General features: G+C 35.7%; 1 protein-coding gene across 1 annotated transcript in view; it reads left to right on the top strand.

Moving 5' to 3' along the window:
* plpp2a (phospholipid phosphatase 2a) overlaps positions 1-15,713 on the top strand; it is a 31,026-nt gene extending 15,313 nt beyond the window's left edge. The window contains exons 2-6 of the mRNA XM_077222431.1: positions 6,967-7,118; positions 11,580-11,842; positions 12,955-13,012; positions 14,029-14,205; positions 14,985-15,713. Coding sequence (XP_077078546.1) covers positions 6,967-7,118; positions 11,580-11,842; positions 12,955-13,012; positions 14,029-14,205; positions 14,985-15,134 — 800 coding nt within the window. The 3' untranslated portion in view covers positions 15,135-15,713. The remainder of the gene's footprint in view (positions 1-6,966; positions 7,119-11,579; positions 11,843-12,954; positions 13,013-14,028; positions 14,206-14,984) is intronic.
* Positions 15,714-18,288: the final 2,575 nt, after the last annotated feature.

Below are 18,288 nucleotides of genomic sequence, written 5' to 3' on the forward strand. Positions count from 1 at the left end.
TTCGAGGCCGGCAAGTTCAATCCCTCAAGAAGCCTATGGACTAGTATGGAGGAGTGATCCAGCTCTCAGATTTCATCAAAAATATCTTAATTCGTGTTCCGAAGATGAACAAACGGGGTTGAACAACATGAGGGAGAGTAAATACTGACCGAATTTTCATTTTTGGGTGAACTATCCCTTTAAAAGACATTCAGAAATAACAAACAAGAACTTTTGGGCCAGAAACGATTTACAGAAATTCTTGGCATTGTAACCTCAGTGTCCCATTGTACCCTAACGTTCAAAAGTTTGTCGTCAGTAAAAAATGTTGTTTGGTTTTTTTAAAGAAATTAATACTTTTATTCAGCAAGGATCCATTAAATTGACCAAAATTGACAGTAAAGACATTTATACCGTTAGAAAAATATTTCTATAAAAATATGAGGCAGCACAATTTTTTCAACATTGATAATAATCAGAAATGTTTCTTGAGCAGTAAATCGGCGTATTAAAATGATTTTTGAAGGATCATGTGACACTGAAGATGCTGCAATTTCAGCTTTGATCACAGGAATAAATTACATTTTACAATATTATTACAATAGAAAACAGTTATTTTAAATGTATTTCTAATCAAATAAACTCCATGCAGGTATGTGAATACAAACGCTTTTAGCTACACCATTTTTGATGGTTTTGAATTGTATTTTACACTTATAATTGAGCAAGTGAGTTCAATTCATTTCAGCAGGTCAGTCCGTTTCTTTTTTAGTAACTGATCCAAAAAATATGAGATGAAATATGATATTTGAGTCATCACTCAACAACATTTCCACAAGTCCCTGTCCCGTTTTTTTTGTTTTGTTTTTTGTATGTAGTAAAATGTTTTTGTTAAATGCATATTTAATACGAATTTATGTTCTGTTTTGCATAAACAGTTTACAGTATTTTAATGCAACACAAGGACATGTGGTTTAAACCAAAGTCATGTCAATATTTGAAGCACATTTAGTCAAAGCTGGAACACATTTCTCTCACAAACTAGTTTTAGGAGAAAATTCCAGAAATTATAAAGATCCCATCTGGTGCAAGTTTATTTCAGGTCACATTTAACACACACACACATATGAAGTGAGACGCCTGTTAAGCTTGTCTTTCTGTGCTAGACAGACGTTTCCTGATGCTACAAAGATACTACTGTAAGCTGTATGTCATCATTTGTTGACATTTCTGAAGCGCTCCGGCTCTTTTGCACATTCTGTTTACCATCATGGCCTCATTCTGCTGGTGTGTTCCATCAAATATAACATGCTGGACATTTCAAATATAACATGCTGGACATTTCAAAAACATTAATACAATTTAAATTAATAAAAAATAAATGGCATTATAAATGTGCTGTGGTGTTAGCATGACATGAGATGGCAGTAATATGCTATATATCATTGTCCTCCTGAATATATATAGTGGATAGCATAAGTGAACACACCCATGCTAAAGTTAACTAAAAAGAGGAATAAAAAATCATCTTTTGGAAATTGATCTTAATGCCTTAATTTAAAAAATTAGGAAAAATCCAACCTTTAAGGACACCAATTTTCTTTGTAAATGAATAATGTATCGTAAATAAATAAAATGTATTCCTTAATACAAGTCAAGAAATCCCAATGTTAAATTCCAATAGAGGCAGGCAGATTTTTATTTTTTAATGCCAGTTATTTCATGGATCCAGGATACTATGCATCCTGATAAAGTTCCCTTGGCCTTTGGGATTAAAATATCCCACATCATCACACACCCTTCACCATATCTAGAGACTGGCATGCTGTTATTTCAGTTAGGCTAATAGCCGGTTTGATTTGCATTGAGAGATGATCTTATGGGAAGTGCCCCATGCCAATCTCTAGGCTATGGGAACTTTATCAGGATGCATATTATCCTGGATCCATGAAACAACTGGCATTTCAAAATAAAAATCTGCCTGTCTCTATGGGAATTTAACATAGGGGTGTCCTGACTTATGCAACATGTATTTTAAGGAAGAACATTTATTTATTTACGCTACATTATTCATTCACAAAGAAAATTGGTGTCCTTAAAGGTTGGATTTTTCCTCATTTTTTAAAGATCAACTTCCAAAAGATTATTATTTATTCCTCTTTTTAGTCAACTTTACCATGGGTGTGTTTACTTATGTTAGGCACTGTATGCCATATTCATGTACCATTTGCATACTTTAAGATATTTTAAATGGTTTTACATAGTCTATAAAAGTATTATCATGATGTATGATGTACTTAAATCAAATTGATTTAAGTTTTTAATACAAGTATGAGAAGATAGTTTGCGCATCTTGCGTTCCTAAATGGCATTTAAAGCAACTTTGTGATTTGATATGGCACTAAGCATTATCAAGATTTTGGTTTGGTTTCGATTCATTTTGCACCTTACTTGACTGTACTTAGCATTTATCGTTTTTACGATACGTAAATATGGATTATTTAAATAAATTGTGCAATCTGATAGTAGCAATTAAAAGGTTATTGCCCTCGTAAATGGCTTCAATGTAGATAATTTTTTTTATAGTACAGTAACTTCACAACTTTTTTAACTACTTTTACTGCCTTGTAATTGAACTACTTGAACTGGTGAGAAGCTGGTAGAGTCTGAACGCTGTGATCTGAGTTGGCAACTCTTCTGCCAGCGGAAATGTCCTGCACATGGACTCTTATTAAAACCTCAACGCTTGAACTCTACCATCTGACTGCAATTCTCTATCGAATCCCAGCCTCGAGATCAGTTTGAGATCTTCATCTGCTCTGTGAAAAATGCTCATCTCAGTTCTCTAAACTGCATCAGTGATGTCCTGAGAGTTTCACATCCCTCAGGTTAAACCAGTATCAGCACAGGCCGAAAGTGAACGTGCTTATCGAAGACACCTCTGTATACATTAACCGTCAGGATGCGAAAGGAAGAACCGGCTGTAGATTTTGCAGTGAAGTAATGTTTTCATTCTCATTCCCTTCATGCTAAATATCAGAGCTGCTCTAGAAGTACATATGTTGGTCAAAGATCATTGCGTGTTATTCTTCATGTTTATTCAAATGTACAATCATCAGTTGTTTGCTAGTATTTTTTTTTAATATGAATTTCACAATTTGTTGTAAAAACAGCACATTATATTGTAAATACACAGCAATATGGTCTACTAGAATAACATTCACAAACACAACTCAAGAAGTTTTGCTTTATTACACAGTATTTTACACTGTGTTTGTTATCTGACATGGTACCACAATTGTTTATAGTCAAAAAATATACGCCATAAAAGCTGTGTTTTTTGTTGTTGTAGTTGTTTCTTATCTTTAGGTTCGGTCTTAAATGACTGTGTGAATGCTAAGCGAACCAGTATTATTTTCTTTTTTGGTCTGAATCAAGAGAAAACCGAATTACAAGTGTGAACGCATCCTTAGTGTAGCTTTTACCAGGTGAGAGTTGAAATAAGCAAACAAACCCTTAAAGTTAATAAGTATATTTGTTTTGCTATCCCAACAATACATGACTATGATCACTATTATTACTGTTTTTCAGAACAGACCTGTGACACATTTGTTGTGAGCTGAGAACTTTTCCATTAAGTTTTTGTTTGTATAGTGTTGCTCACAATACACAGTTTCAAAGCAGCGTTACAGAAAATCATCATGTTAGTGTTTAGAATATCTTCATATTTTCATGCCTTATAGTTGCATTTAGAAGAACTGGGCGAAAATATATTTTACATTATGACGATACAAGCAATCAAGCAGTTGAGATTTTCCTATATATATATATATATATATATTGCTTTATGCGAGTACTGTATGCAGGCACTATATCCAAATATCTCACTGAATGATAATATAGTTTAAATTATGCGATAATATAAACAAGTTGAGATTTGCTCGCAATCACGCAATCTGAAATAAATGCATATTTTGTCACATAAACACAAATGTTATAGTTAAAGTGTTTAATTTGACTAAATGGAACTGCAAAGATGATTATTTTTAAACCTGTTTCCTGAACTTCAACTTGGTTATCTTCATCTTGAACTTGCTATCTTGGCGGGCGGCTTTGATAGATGACCCGAATGTCTTTAAACTGAGGAAAACCGAATGATGCGGTCTCTTCAAACAAGAAGGAAGAGGGAGATTTGTAAAAGACAGATAATGATGAAAGAAGGAAGGGAGAGAAAAGGCTTTGAGTGGAAGGAGGGTAAAGGTTGTTTTGTGTGTTTTTACTAATAATGGACGGTCGTGTTCCTTTAGGACAGTCTAACCTTCACACGCATGGTTTGAGAGTCTTGTGTAAAGTAACCTTTAACTTGTCTAAATCAGGGGCTGCGTTTCTGAAACTAAAAGGTTCGAACCTTTCATAGCAATGTTATCAGTCTGAGTCAGAATGTTGCTTTTTAAGAGACCTTCTCTTTGGCCAAATTCAAAGGTAGTCTAATCCTCTGCAGAGAATGCAATCCCAGAATGCTTTGCAACAAGCTAATTGAAAAAAAAAAATGGTGCAAGTTGGTGGAAGTGAGAGAAATGTAAAATTATTAATTGAATATAACTGTTCAGGCATCATTTGATTTATTAGCAACACTTTACAAAAAGGTTCCGTTTGTTAGCATTAGTTGACCACATTAGTTGTATGAACTAAAAATGAAAAATACTTCTAAAGCATTGATTAATTTTAATTTCAGTATTTTTCATTCTTAGTTAAAGGGATAGTTCACCCAAAAAGGTAAACTTTCCCTTTAACTTTAGAAATTTTGGACTAATCCGCTCAATTCATATGGATTCGTTTTACCATCTCTTTATGAACTTTTTGAAGCATCAAAGTAATATTTTCGTAGCTGTCAATGGAGGGACAGAAAGGTTTCAGATTTCATCAAAAAGATCTTTATTTGTGTTCAGAAGATGAACAAAAGTACAAAAGAACAAAAGGTTTTGGAACGACATGATGGTGACAATTAATGACAGAATTTCAATCTTTGGTTGAACTATCCCTTTAATGCATTAACTATTGTTAACTAATGGAACTTTATTATAAAGTGTTACTGATTTATTTTCTAAAATTTTAAGATAATGATGTCATGTATGCCAGCTTGGAAGTTTATTTTTTATGTAATTTAATGTGGAATTATTTGTTTGCATAAATGAACTTTCAAGGCAGTGGACTTCGAGGTTAACAGTAGCTGATCGTATAACTCTGCCTTCATTGACACTGTAAGGTTCTAATTAAAGTTTTATGAGTTTCCAACAGACGACCCCCGAAGCTCATTGTCATCCCCTCGCATCCTTTAAAAGACAGCTTTACAGTCGAATTCAATGTGAAAATGTCGGTGGTTGCTGGTGCCATTGTGTCAATGTAATGAATGTAAGCCTTTTTTTTTTTTTTTTTTACTGCCCATCTGGGTTTATGTACATTTCCTTTTGTGCAAGATAAAGCTTGTATTCTTTGTGTCTGAAAACAATGCATGCTTACTCAACACATTTTAAACCTTTCCCAGGATGTCTTGTTGGATCTAAAAGGGGGATTTTTCTTTCTGGAAATAGAATATGATGTATGGATGACCTACAGTACAAACAATGCTTCGTAAATAATTATTATATATTAAAACCCAAACATGCATTTGCCAAAAATCAAAAAATGCACTTTGATACAAACATACAAACAGTGATCATGAAAGTACCACGGCACTTTTGAACACTCATTTTATTGCATTGGATAATGTCAAAAGCAAGTTTTATTTTTAGTATTATTTTTAAGTATTATTTTTCGCAAACTTAAAATGTTATATATTTTTCAAGTTTTATATTTTAAACTTGAATTTAAATCTTTATGTTTGAGCATTTAAAAAGATCTTAAATAAAGATATTTAATGTGTTTTTTTTCTTATTAATTGCATGTTCTTAAATTCTTTTAAAACTGACTTTTTTTTTACTTTTTTTCTAACAATTTTTACGTTTGTTTTTTCTCTCATCTTTGCTATATAATTCATATGTAAGGCACTTGGAATTAAATTGTGGTATATGAATAAATAGAATAAGAATACATTTTGCTTGAAAAGTGTGCATTTTTTTCATAAATGCTATTTGGTTTGATATATCTTCAACACGCATTTTTAAGTGTCCAAATACTTTTAAGTGCCACATTTTGGAGCCTTTAAACTTGTTCAGACTAAGGTTGCTTTGAATCTGTCATTTAGTCGTGTACATCTGCTTTCATGAGTGTGGATTCAAGTAATATAATATGACTGGACTCCAAGGTCCTGATCTTGGGAAAGTTACCGTTGCTGTGGGAATAGAAAATATGTTGATGAACTTGTTGATAAAGCAAATATATTTCACTCTTCTCAATATCCGAAGATTATTTTCCCTCGACGGTCTCTGATAAATCTGATTGGCATCTTTGCTGTCCAATGGGAAAAGAGCTGCAGGGAATTTGAGAAACACGATTAGAGTTATAAATATTCCCTCTCCTGGTTCTCATGACTTTTGATTCAAAAATAGTGGAGTTGCACATGTCGGAGACATAAATCAGTGCTTTTCCTGGTTACAAGATACTGTAGTGGGCATCTGTTCAACTGACATCTGGTGCCGTGACCCTGGCGATAATTCCCTCTGACATCCTGTATCCGGATGGCAAGCGGAAGATTATCCAGCATTACTGAATCCACAACATGTGTTTGACATTTATGATTGGTCAATAATATCTCTTGATGTGGAAAAGTCTGTTGTACACTATCTGTGTTGATTTTAATTTTTTTTCCTGGATGATTCGCAGAAGCACCTATGAACTTGAACGTCATCCGTTTCCCTATTATAAAAGTTTGTTTGTTTTTTTTCCCATGGAAAATTTAACACAAGACATGCCCTAGGTGATTTGTTTGATGTGTGTTACTGAGCCAGCCATCTGAGGCCAATAATAACGCTGTTGTTTGTGTTTCAGTGGCGATGCCATTCATCATAATGACCATCATGTTCCGGCCGTACCAGCGTGGCGTTTACTGTGATGACGAGACCATTAATTACCCCTACAGACCAGACACCATCTCTCACAAAATGATGGCGGCCGTTACCATTTCCTGCTCCATCATTATCGTGAGTCTCCACCAATCAGGCAGCTGAGCAAACCTTTAAAGGGTCCTATTATGCATTTTACATTTTCAGCTTTCTTTAGTGTGTAATGTTGCTGTTTGAGCATGGAAATGGTCTGAGAAGTTACAAAGCACATTTACATTTATTCATTTAGCTGACGCTTTTATCCAAAGCGACTTACAATTGCTATATATGTCAGAGGTCGCACTCCTCTGGAGTAACTAGGGGTTAAGTGTTTTGCTCAGGGACACATTGCTGTCTCACAGTGGATTCGAACCCGGGTCTCTCACACCAAAGGCATGTGTCTCATCCACTGCGCCATCACCACCCAGAGCACAAAGTCCCTCCAGCGGGAGTTATTCTCTATATCAGTGTCACTGTTACTGAACTCTCTGAAATGCCTCCAATGTAGTCTTCTTGAGATTCCTTCTGGGAATGAACATGTTGCAATATTCCTCATTTAGATAATGCCCCGAAAAATAAAGGGACTAAAGGGAGTTAGTAGTGTTTTGAAACTCGCGGTTATGGTAAGCGGCGGGGCATTTCTCCCTTAAAGCAGTTGACCAATCACAGCACACTGGTCCAACCAACCAATCAGATCACATTGTGCTTTTATAGAAGGAGGAGCTTTGTAGAGACAGGAACTAAACAGAGCGTTACTGACAGACTGGGAACAGAGGAACTGCAACAATCTTAAATATTTCATCTTCAAGCATGAAAACATTCTAGTAAACCATAAAAACAAAATCAAGACTTTGTAAAAGGGCATAATAGATCCACTTTAAAGAAATAGTTAATCTAACAATCTGTCATCTACATCTAAGAATATTGTATGTTTTTTTTTTCTCTGTGATAAAATGAATTCAATTAGCTAACATAATATCAAAAGTCAACCCAGGCTCATTGCAAAAATGTCTTTGATTTTCCCCAAAACAGTTGAAAGTGGTAATCTGATAATGTTTTTAATAGTGCTGGTTGTTGTCCTTATTACGGCAGATTAATTGTTCAGTGAGTGGCACTAAAATGTTAATGCTTTATCGCTTTTGAAAATAACTTACCACCTACACCAAACCTAAATAAGTATACATTTACACGATAACAATATACTAAAACTGGAAAAGTTTTTCCTTTTGTGTTTTTGTAAAATTTCACGTACAGACAACAAAATTGTCAAAACGATCCCCATTCACACGGATCCAGGAAAACGCTGTACTATTGTGCCAGGCCAGTAGTTGGCGATGTCACTTTGTAAAGAATCACTACGCGCCTATTGACTGAACACGTAATTCACCTGTGATGGATTTTTTAACTAATCATAACTAACATTTATTTTTCTTGCGGGAACAACATTCATATGCTTTTGAATCGTAAATGTTTCCAAACCGTTTGGTCGAAAACTCGTCACTTGGAGTGAGTGTAAAAATAACAAATAGGGAAAATAAAACTAGACAGATGTCTAGGTATGAAAACTTAGTCAAGAATGTCAATTCATTGATTAACAATGAAGTAATCAAGAAAACAGAGTTTGCTTCTACCTAGCAGGGACGTGCAGAGAGTTCCTCAGGGGCAAGGGCTCAAATGTAAAAAAAAGGGCATATGGCATCACATAAATAAATAAATTATATCAAATAGTATATTAAAATAGAAAACCATTATTTTAAATTGTAATAATTTTTTTCTATATTTTTTATCAAATAAATGCAGGCTTGATGCACATAAGGGACTTCTTAAAAAAAAAAAAAAAGTAATGTGTGTGCAAATGTTTGACCAGGAGTACTGTACTATTGTAGCGAAATTATCAAAAATGTTAAAATAATAAAGTCACCATTTCGCGTGTTGTTGTCAGCCTACACTTCACATAATAGGCCTGTACGCCTGGGCTTCATTTAACAAACTATGATAGTTTCATCAAATGGTAAACGATGTATCAATATAGACTAAATACAAGTGACTTGAATACTATACTTACCATTAATACTACTTTTGGTGCTGGTTTTGTGCAGTACTTTGTAGTCAATTAACACCCATTAGTTCAACGACACAGATTCAGATCGCTTCATAAACATAAATTCGTCTGTCCATGTAATTCTAAAACGATTTAATTATAAATGACCGGAAAATTACGCTCCACTTCACATTGTCCAATGAAATTTGAACTTGTTGTGCCAGATGACGATTGGTCGGTGTATTATACATGACAAACAGGCTTCAATTAATTATGTAATATTTTAAAATATGTGATGTGGATTTTAATTGAATCGACACAAAACCTTTTATTATTGTGAAGAAAAAAGAGTTGAAAAATTGTTTGGTTTATTTTGTTTCCTGCCGTCAAGCCATATTTGGCTCTAGAGTATCGGTTCTCGAGCAGACTGTGGGATACCTATGTTTACACTAGTCCATTTTCATTTTAAAACGCATAGCTTTTGCTACGGTTATGCCTGCCGTCCACACACACACTACTCCGGGGTTTTAGACCCTCGAAAACGGAGACTGACCCCGTCAGTCAAGACCTATTTTTTTACAGTCTATGGTCAAGTCAAGACCGAAGCAAGAAGACACGCGCAAGGCGCAACTTGACGCAAGTGACGCAACCCATAGCAACGCGTTATAGCAACGACACCTCAGACTGACAGAAACGTCAAATAAACGTGAATTTAGGCTACTTTCGTTTTTTGCACATTGTCATGTTAATTATTATCAAATGCATTTTGTTTTATTGACCACAACAATAACATTGATATTTGTTTGAGAAGGGCACTTTGGATTATTTTGAAATAGGGCAGGGGCTCGAGCACCCAAAGCCCCCCCTCCCCCTCTGCACGTGCCTGCTACCTAGTAACAGAAGGTTTTGCATATGAACCAATCAACTTGTAGGGAAATGATGTAATGTATCATGTCATTTTCGCCATGCTCCTATTCTATAAAAACTGTTGTATTCTTTTGGCTGTTGGGATTCTCTCTGAAGTTTGTCAGAAATCCTCCGGCCGTGATTAAAGCATATTCGAAGGCATTGTCTGGAGTCTGTTTAGTTATTGCTGCGCAAGTTAGGGTTAGGGGACTCAGCCAACGCCGATGAGGAGTATAGAGTATGAATATTATTGAACGGGGACGTCGATTGTAGACGAGACCCAGATACAGGAAACTAACGTCGAATGGAGACGTTCGGGGACGTCGACTGTGGATGAGACCCAGGTAGACTTAAGTCAGTCACACACCGTTTTCACAAATTTGCGTTTTTGTAGTTTATATTGAGAAGATAATGGTGTCATTCTCATAAAACCCGTCTTTATAAACCCGTTTTCAAAGGTTTGCATTTCAGGCCCTCAAAACACTGATGTCATGTTAATGAACGGCCAAAAAACATAAAATGTTTCCATTTTTAGTTGAAAACGGTGTAGTGTAAACAGTCCCTAAAAGTGTAAACAAAAGCAAAAGTGAGCTAAAATGAATTTGGTGAAGCAACCATGTAATTTTAGCTTGTTTCTACAAGTCTTTGAGCTTTTTATCATAACTCATGTTTCACAGGACTCATACCGAGCCCTCCACATTGCAATAGTGAGCTAATGAGCAACTGTACAACACCAGAAAAGCCAAACATATAGAGCTAGTTATGTGATGCAAACATCAAAATGTATCCGTTTACAAATCATGCACTATGTTAAAAGTGTTTTGAGGTCATGGCATAGTTTTGTGCAATGAACCACATGAAAATACTTCTTTATTAATCAATAATCTGCAACTGTAATCGTAATTTGTGTGAAAAGGAATAAAAGTTCTTGGTGTTTTACTGCCTCTAGTGTTCATTTCAGCAGGAAACTGCAGTGAATTGTATTTTTATAAGCGAGTGGCATGTTTTTCCATTGGAAAACATGGAATGTTATGTTGGAAAAAGAGGATAGTGACTGTGGCTGTCAAGCTTCAAAAAGGACCCAAAGAAGACCAAAAGAATCAAACTAATGTGTTTCATGATTTTAAGTCACTGACTCAGTGATACACGAACGATTTGTTCTCATGAAGCTCACAGGGAAGATTTTCTTTGAAAACAACTTAAATATCCGTCTGTTCTTCACACAAAGCTATCATAGGAATTCAGAAGCGTTGTGATTAGTTCAATATGATTCATCAGAGTACAATTCAAAACATGAGTCATCTACATCTGACAGACTCATATATTTACTTTTATTACTGAGAATAAACCTTAAGGCAAGTTTATTTATGTACCATTTGATAGTTACAGAATGGGGATTCAAAGTGCTTGACAAAATAATCATAATAGATGTATAGATGAAATCAATTAAAAAATTGAATATGAAAAAAAAATACGTCATGCTGAACTATTACAATGTACCAATATTTACTCATGCATCGTTTATGCTATTGCTCATACTTGGGGTTAAATGTTCAAGTGACTAACCTTAGAAAAATTAAGCCTAAAAAGCTTCATTGTTTCCTCACTTGCAGATCACTTCCGGAGAGGCCTACCTGGTCTACACCAAACGGCTTTACTCCAATTCAGACTTTAACCAGTACGCTGTGGCGCTCTACAAAGTGCTGGGGACGTTTCTGTTCGGCTCGTGTGTGAGCCAGTCTCTGACCGATATGGCCAAGTACACCATCGGACGCTTGCGGCCCAACTTCATGGCGGTTTGTGCTCCAGAAGTGTGTAACGGCTACATGGCGGTGATAAACTGCACGGGAAGCCCTCGCAACGTGACAGAATCCAGGTACAGAAGCAGGGGACGGGAAGGGCTAGTGTCAGAGGTCATAAACTGTTGTTTCACTTCCTGTTTGTCCAGTACATTTGTGCTTTCTTATGCTGTGACCTTTGCAGTCCAAAGGTCTCACTGGTATTTTCAAATGCCAAATTTCCTCAAGAGGCTTGAAGCATAAATAGATTTGATTATACATGCAACACAAAGCATGACCAGTGTTTAGAAAATATTTCAGTTCTATCTGGGCGATTTTGTCAATTAGGGGAACTTTTTTAAATTAAAAATATTTGTAACGAAGGTTCAGTGTAGGGATGAAAGAAGACAAGGGTCGGCGTAACGGGGACTCGTATACTTTATTAAAATTGAAAACAAAATAAAGAAAAGGTGCGCCACATGCGCCTTCACCGTAGAAATACTACAGCACAGTTCAAAGACACTCTTTCCTGCTGGTTCAGCTCTCAGTCCACTTTAATCAAACTCTTCCCGATGTGTAAACTCATTTCATTCATAAAACTCTCTCCGTAGCACAAACTCAGTCCATTTGTCAGCCAGCAGGTCGCGAGTGTAGATGCGAGTCCCCGGTCCTTCTCTCTCTCTCTTCTCATGCAGCAGCTGGTTTTTATGCGGTCTACCCACACCAATTACTGCAATCAGACACAGGTGTTCGTTATTTTACACTTGATCCACTTACTTACCGCTCGGCTCCTCCCTCACTCTCCCGCTGTGAGCGTTAGCGTTGAGTATTATCACCAAACTGATCAGTATTTTAGCATTTTAATTAAGAAGTCCACTTCTTTTTATTACTTTATAAATTAAAAGTTATTTGTTGAACTTGCAAGTCCAAGAGTTATAAAGCTCTTTCTCCAAAACATAAAAAGGTCATTGGCATTACACATACCAAAATGCATTTGAAGGTCAAGGCCATTATGGTCATGTGATAAATGTTTTAACACAGCTGATATCTTGAAACATAGTTTGACGAAAAGTTCCCCTAAAGTGAAGAATGACCCATGAACGTTTCGTTCTAAATGATGCGTGAACTGTGAAAATGATTCTTTTCCCTCTCTCCCTGTTGTTTTGTATCTGTCCGATCCGCCCTTCCTCCGTCGGTTGTGTTGCACCAGGCTGTCCTTCTACTCCGGTCACTCCTCCTTCGGGATGTACTGCATGTTGTTTCTGGCGGTGAGTTGTCACAGTTGTCTTCCTCTTCTACAATCATGCTGACACAGAAGACTTGTGTAGACAGATAAAAGAGACCCTCTCAGAGCAACAGGAAACATGATAGAGACAATAAACTATGACCTCAAACATCTCAAGCTTTAAATCAAGATAGTATGCAATGCAATGCAAAAGGGACCGACCTATTAAAACAACGTTTTGATTTTGTTGTTTGGGGCCTACTAGAATAGGTTTTCATATTTGAATGTTCAAAAAAACATTATATTTCACTTATTTGACATTGTTGCAGCTCCTCTCTTCCCGATCGTTTAGTTCCTGTCTCTATGAAGCCCCTCCTTCCGAAAAGCACAATGTGCTCTGATTGGTCGGATGGACCAGTGTTTCGTGATTGGTCAACCGCTTCAAGCATGTTTAGGAAAAGTCCCGCTCCCTAACCATAACTGCGACTTTCTACACACCACCAACTAACTTAATCAGACCCCACCCCTTTATTCTGTGTATTAATTATTTAAAGGAGGAATATTGTGATGTGTTTGTTCCCGGAAGAAAACTCAAGACTACAAAGGATGCATTTCAAGGAGAAACAGTGACACTGATAATAACTCGATTTGTAGCGTGTAGTGACCTTTTTCATGCTCAAACAGCAACATTACAGACTAAAGACAGTTGAAAATGTACAAAAGGACACTCATCCTCCCACCTGCATGACTTTTTTTTTCTTCTTAGCATGAATGTTCTTCAGAATTTCCCTTTTTGTGTTCCACCGAAGAAAGTAATACGAGTTTGTGGCGACATGAGGGTGAATTAATAAACACTTAAGGTTTTCTGGTTGCTTCACTCATGTTCGAACGTGTCTGTAGTTAAGATGCTGCCAAGTCATATTCAGATAAGGTGCTTTCCCATAACTTTTAAAGACTTTCCTGCTACTGAATGCACAAGGTTTATTTTCCATTTTTCTTCCCATATCCTCTTTTAAAATGTTGTGCAATCCGTTGTTTTTTCCCCCTCATCCTGTGTAGCTGTATGTCCAGGCACGTATGGCATCCAAGTGGGCCCGCCTCATCCGGCCCTCAATTCAGTTCTTCCTGGTGGCCTTTGCCATTTATGTGGGATACACACGTGTGTCTGACTACAAACACCACTGGAGCGACGTGGTCGTGGGTTTTCTGCAAGGGGCGCTGATCGCAGTCCTCACGGTGAGTGGAGTAATCTCATGAAACCAGCTTAAATTTCACCCCAAATTTAAAAGAAAAAATACAAAATTATAATTTGCATAAGGAAACTGTCCTGTTGTAGAACCACTGGGATTTGTTTGCATTTTCATGATAATTAAATCCATTTAAATACTCTCCCTCAATCTTCAGTAACTTAGATTTATGCTTAAAAAAAGTAGAAACATTTGGTAAGTATATAGGCTAATTAAGGTGTTTAATTGCACTTAATTAGAATCAACCCTTTTATTCAGCAAGGATGCATTAAATTGATCAAAAGTTGCAGTAAAGATATTTATAATGTTACAAAAGATTCCATTTCAAATAAATGAAATAGAACTTTCTATTCATCAAAGAATCTTGGAAAAATTGTGTACACTGTTTTCAAGCTTGATAATAATACTAAACGTTTCTTGAGCATCAAATCATCATATTAGAGTGATTTCTGAAGGATCATGTGACACTGAAGACTGGAGTAATGATGCTGAAAATTCAGCTTTGATCACAGGAATAAATTACAGTTTAGAATATATTAAATTGAAAACATTTATTTTAAATCGTCATAATATTTAACAATATTACAGTTTTTTGTAATCAAATAAATGCAGCCTTGGTGAGCATAAGAGACTTATTTTAAAAACATAAAAAATCTTACCGGTCCCAAATTTTTGAACAACAGTGTATATATCACTTCTTTTTTGATTTAGAGTGGAATACGAACTAAAGGTCTGTTTTGCATTAAGTGTTTCTCCTCTCCGTCACAGGTGCGATACGTCTCTGACTTCTTCAAAGAGCGCCCGCCCCGCTGCCAGGATGTAGAAAACGCTGAAAACGAAGACAGCGAACGCAAACCCAGCCTTCAGATCGCAGACACTGACAGGAACAATATTTACCCCTACAGCAGGCCTGTATGAGCCTGACCTTTGACCTGTGAGGGCAGACACACAGAAACCACTGAACGCTGCGCCACGTCTCGCACAGACAGCCACACACACACACACACACTGAACACTGGCACTGACTACGCTCTCTCTTCCACAGGACAGCACTCACATTTCAGAGAGAGCAAGTGAATGCGTGAACTAACACTGAATATTAGATTTTATTCTCCTCTCCAGATGGCTGACCGTGTTTATACCGCTTTTTGTTTTATGCACGCTCATATATGCCAAATGCACAGATCACCTGACATCTAATGAACCCCCCTGAGGGACTTTATTGTATCGGAGCACAAAGATGATCTTTTTCAAGGGGAACTGGACGTTTCCATGACAACCTCAAAACCACCGGTTGACATTTACTGACTAGACGTACTTCTGCTGTTGGAAGCGATTCTTTCGGCATGGGGAAGAAAGTGAACTTTTCTAAGTCATCAGAAGACAAGAGTTTGTGTTTCCCTGAGAAAGAAATCCAGGAAGAGAAGTGTGAACATGGAACAGATGCCAAAAAAAGGTCTTTCTCACACTGGTAATTAGATGTTAAATATATATATATATATATATATATATATATATACAGTATATAACTGGATTATAGTGACTTTATTTTTTGATGTTAAGAAATGTTTTCCTGTGGCGGTAGGTTTAGGGACTTTATAGCCTTTTATAACCACAACAATTTGCTGTTATATCCAGACACATCTGCATTGAATGATTAATTTTTATAAAATACTATTTTATTTTAATGTTTTATTTACTAAAGACTTTATCCATGACAACTCTGCAATCTCGTGTCGATCTCGCTAGCTCTCATAATAACGCCATTTATAGTATACCACTAGCTAACCGAGGCGCGTGTGTGTATATATATATCTGTGTGTGTGTGTGTATATGTGTGTCTTTTTTTTTGGGGGGGGGGGGGAATTAATCTTACTAACCAACCTGTCCACAATAGGTAACAAAAACATTAACTAGCTGTAACAGCCGTCTGTCTCTACACTTGGGAGGATGTCGTGATGATGTTCAACGTTAGATTTCACTTCAGTTCTTAACGACGTGAAACGCTGCTCGTAGTGTTAAAATCTCAGCCAATCATAAAGCTGTACGCAGATTCTAAACCAATGAGGTTTCACCAAGGGGCGGGACTACCCAAAAACAAAACAAAAACAAATAATGTCTTTGACATTCAAATGGAATTGCGCCATGTTGTGCATCATGCTGAATGTTTCCACCATAGATATGTATATCTATAGGCTTCTGGCATGTTATTAATAATGGTTGAAAACAATCTCTTTTTTAACCTATGTTATTTATAGAGGGAAAACAATTCCTATTTTATTTAAACAATTTTTTCATCCCCTCTTACCTGTTTTTTTTTTTGTTTTTGTTTTTTTTGTGTGAAAAAAGCATTTTTTTTATTTCAAAGTTGTTGACAATCAATCATATAAACCCTGCTCAACAGAACCTACTGTCTACTGTGAGCTTCTAATGCTGCAATCTTTTATGGACTCTATATTTAGTGAATATGAATGATGTGTCCCGCTTTTTTCTTCTATGTGGAACAGAGACACTCTGTGACCGGTTTAGTCACCGAAAACCATACAGCCTTAAAATAAATGAGGAATGAGCTCATAGTGACTTTCACAGTGAACGTGAAGAAGATTGTGACTCATGTTTACACTTTTGCCTATATGTAAAATACAACTGTTGTTTAGTTGAATGTCCCAGAGCAATGTGGAGTATATTTGCAGGATTGTTGTAAGTTTGTGCATATACACTACTGTCTAAAAGTTTGGGGTCAGTAAGATTTTATTTATGTTTTTGAAATGAGTTATGTTCACCGAGGCTGCATTTATTTGATCAAAAATACAGTAAAAACTAATAACTGTTAAAATAAAAAATTAAAATAACTTTTTACGTGAATCTATTTTAAAATATAATTTATTCCTGTGATCAAAGCTGAATTTTCAGCATCATTACTCCAGTCTTCAGTGTCACATGATCCTTCAGAAATCATTCTAATATGATGATTTGCTGCTCAAGATCAACATTTATTATTATTAATGTGCCGTTTCATATTTTTTGTGGAAACTGTGATTTTAATTTTTTAATAAATAAAAAGTTCACAAGTAAAGCATTTATTTAAAATATAAACCTTTTGTAACATTATAAATGTATTTACTGTCACTTTCGATCAATTTAATGCATCCTTGCTGGATAAAAAAAAACAAAAAAAAAAACTCTTACTGATCCCAAACATTTGAACAGTGTATTATATAAAAAATACTACATTGTTGTTTTCAAAATTGGTTGGATATGTAATACATGAGAGCATATCAACTAATGTTCATGAACACAGTATGTCTTCATGTCAAAACCAAAAGAGTTTGATTTTCACATTGGGAGAAAAAAAAGTCTAATTGTTTAAATTAAAGCTACTGAACTTTTTATTCTTTTATAATTGTAAACCACTTATGCTTAGAGCTCAACAATTTTTTTTTATCTGAACCAATTATCTCATCCAATAATAATTTTGTAATAATTGGCATCAGTGACTTTATAACAAGTTTTGATTGTATAGCATATGAATGTTGCACATATAATTTTTTATTATCTTGGTATGTTTTATATTTGTTTATACCTACAACGTTCAAAATAAAATAAAAAGTTGTTCATCTTTCTGCTCTTGCTGTAAATGAGCTCAAAACAGAAACATGAGAAAGTTTTGAAACTGCTCAAAGTTCACACTCCAGATGTCTTTAATACATTTATCTTATCAGTTGGTAACTCTATATTTTAACGTCCATGTTATCGGTTTGCTTGGCCAAGTATCAATATTACTCCTGCTTACACTTAGTGTTGAGGGTTTGTTCAAATCAGTAACACGTGCAGTAAAGCAACTTTTCCAAATAATGAAACTCATATGAACGTGCTGTAAAAAAGACTTTGATTTCATATATTTGCATGTGTCTTTGATTGGATGAACTTTTGTGAAATTCAGTCAGATGCCGTTCAGCCAAAAACTTGTCCTTATCTAACACAGAGATGATTGTACAAGGGAATCATGGGAATGTAACCAGCTGAAGTGTCACAGATAAATCCAGCTGGTTTTCATCAGAATGGAGCTCAA

Source organism: Siphateles boraxobius, unplaced genomic scaffold (genome assembly GCF_051911475.1).
Source record: "Siphateles boraxobius isolate OS27281-9 unplaced genomic scaffold, OSU_SipBor_1 86, whole genome shotgun sequence".
Classification (NCBI taxonomy): Eukaryota; Metazoa; Chordata; class Actinopteri; order Cypriniformes; family Leuciscidae; genus Siphateles; species Siphateles boraxobius.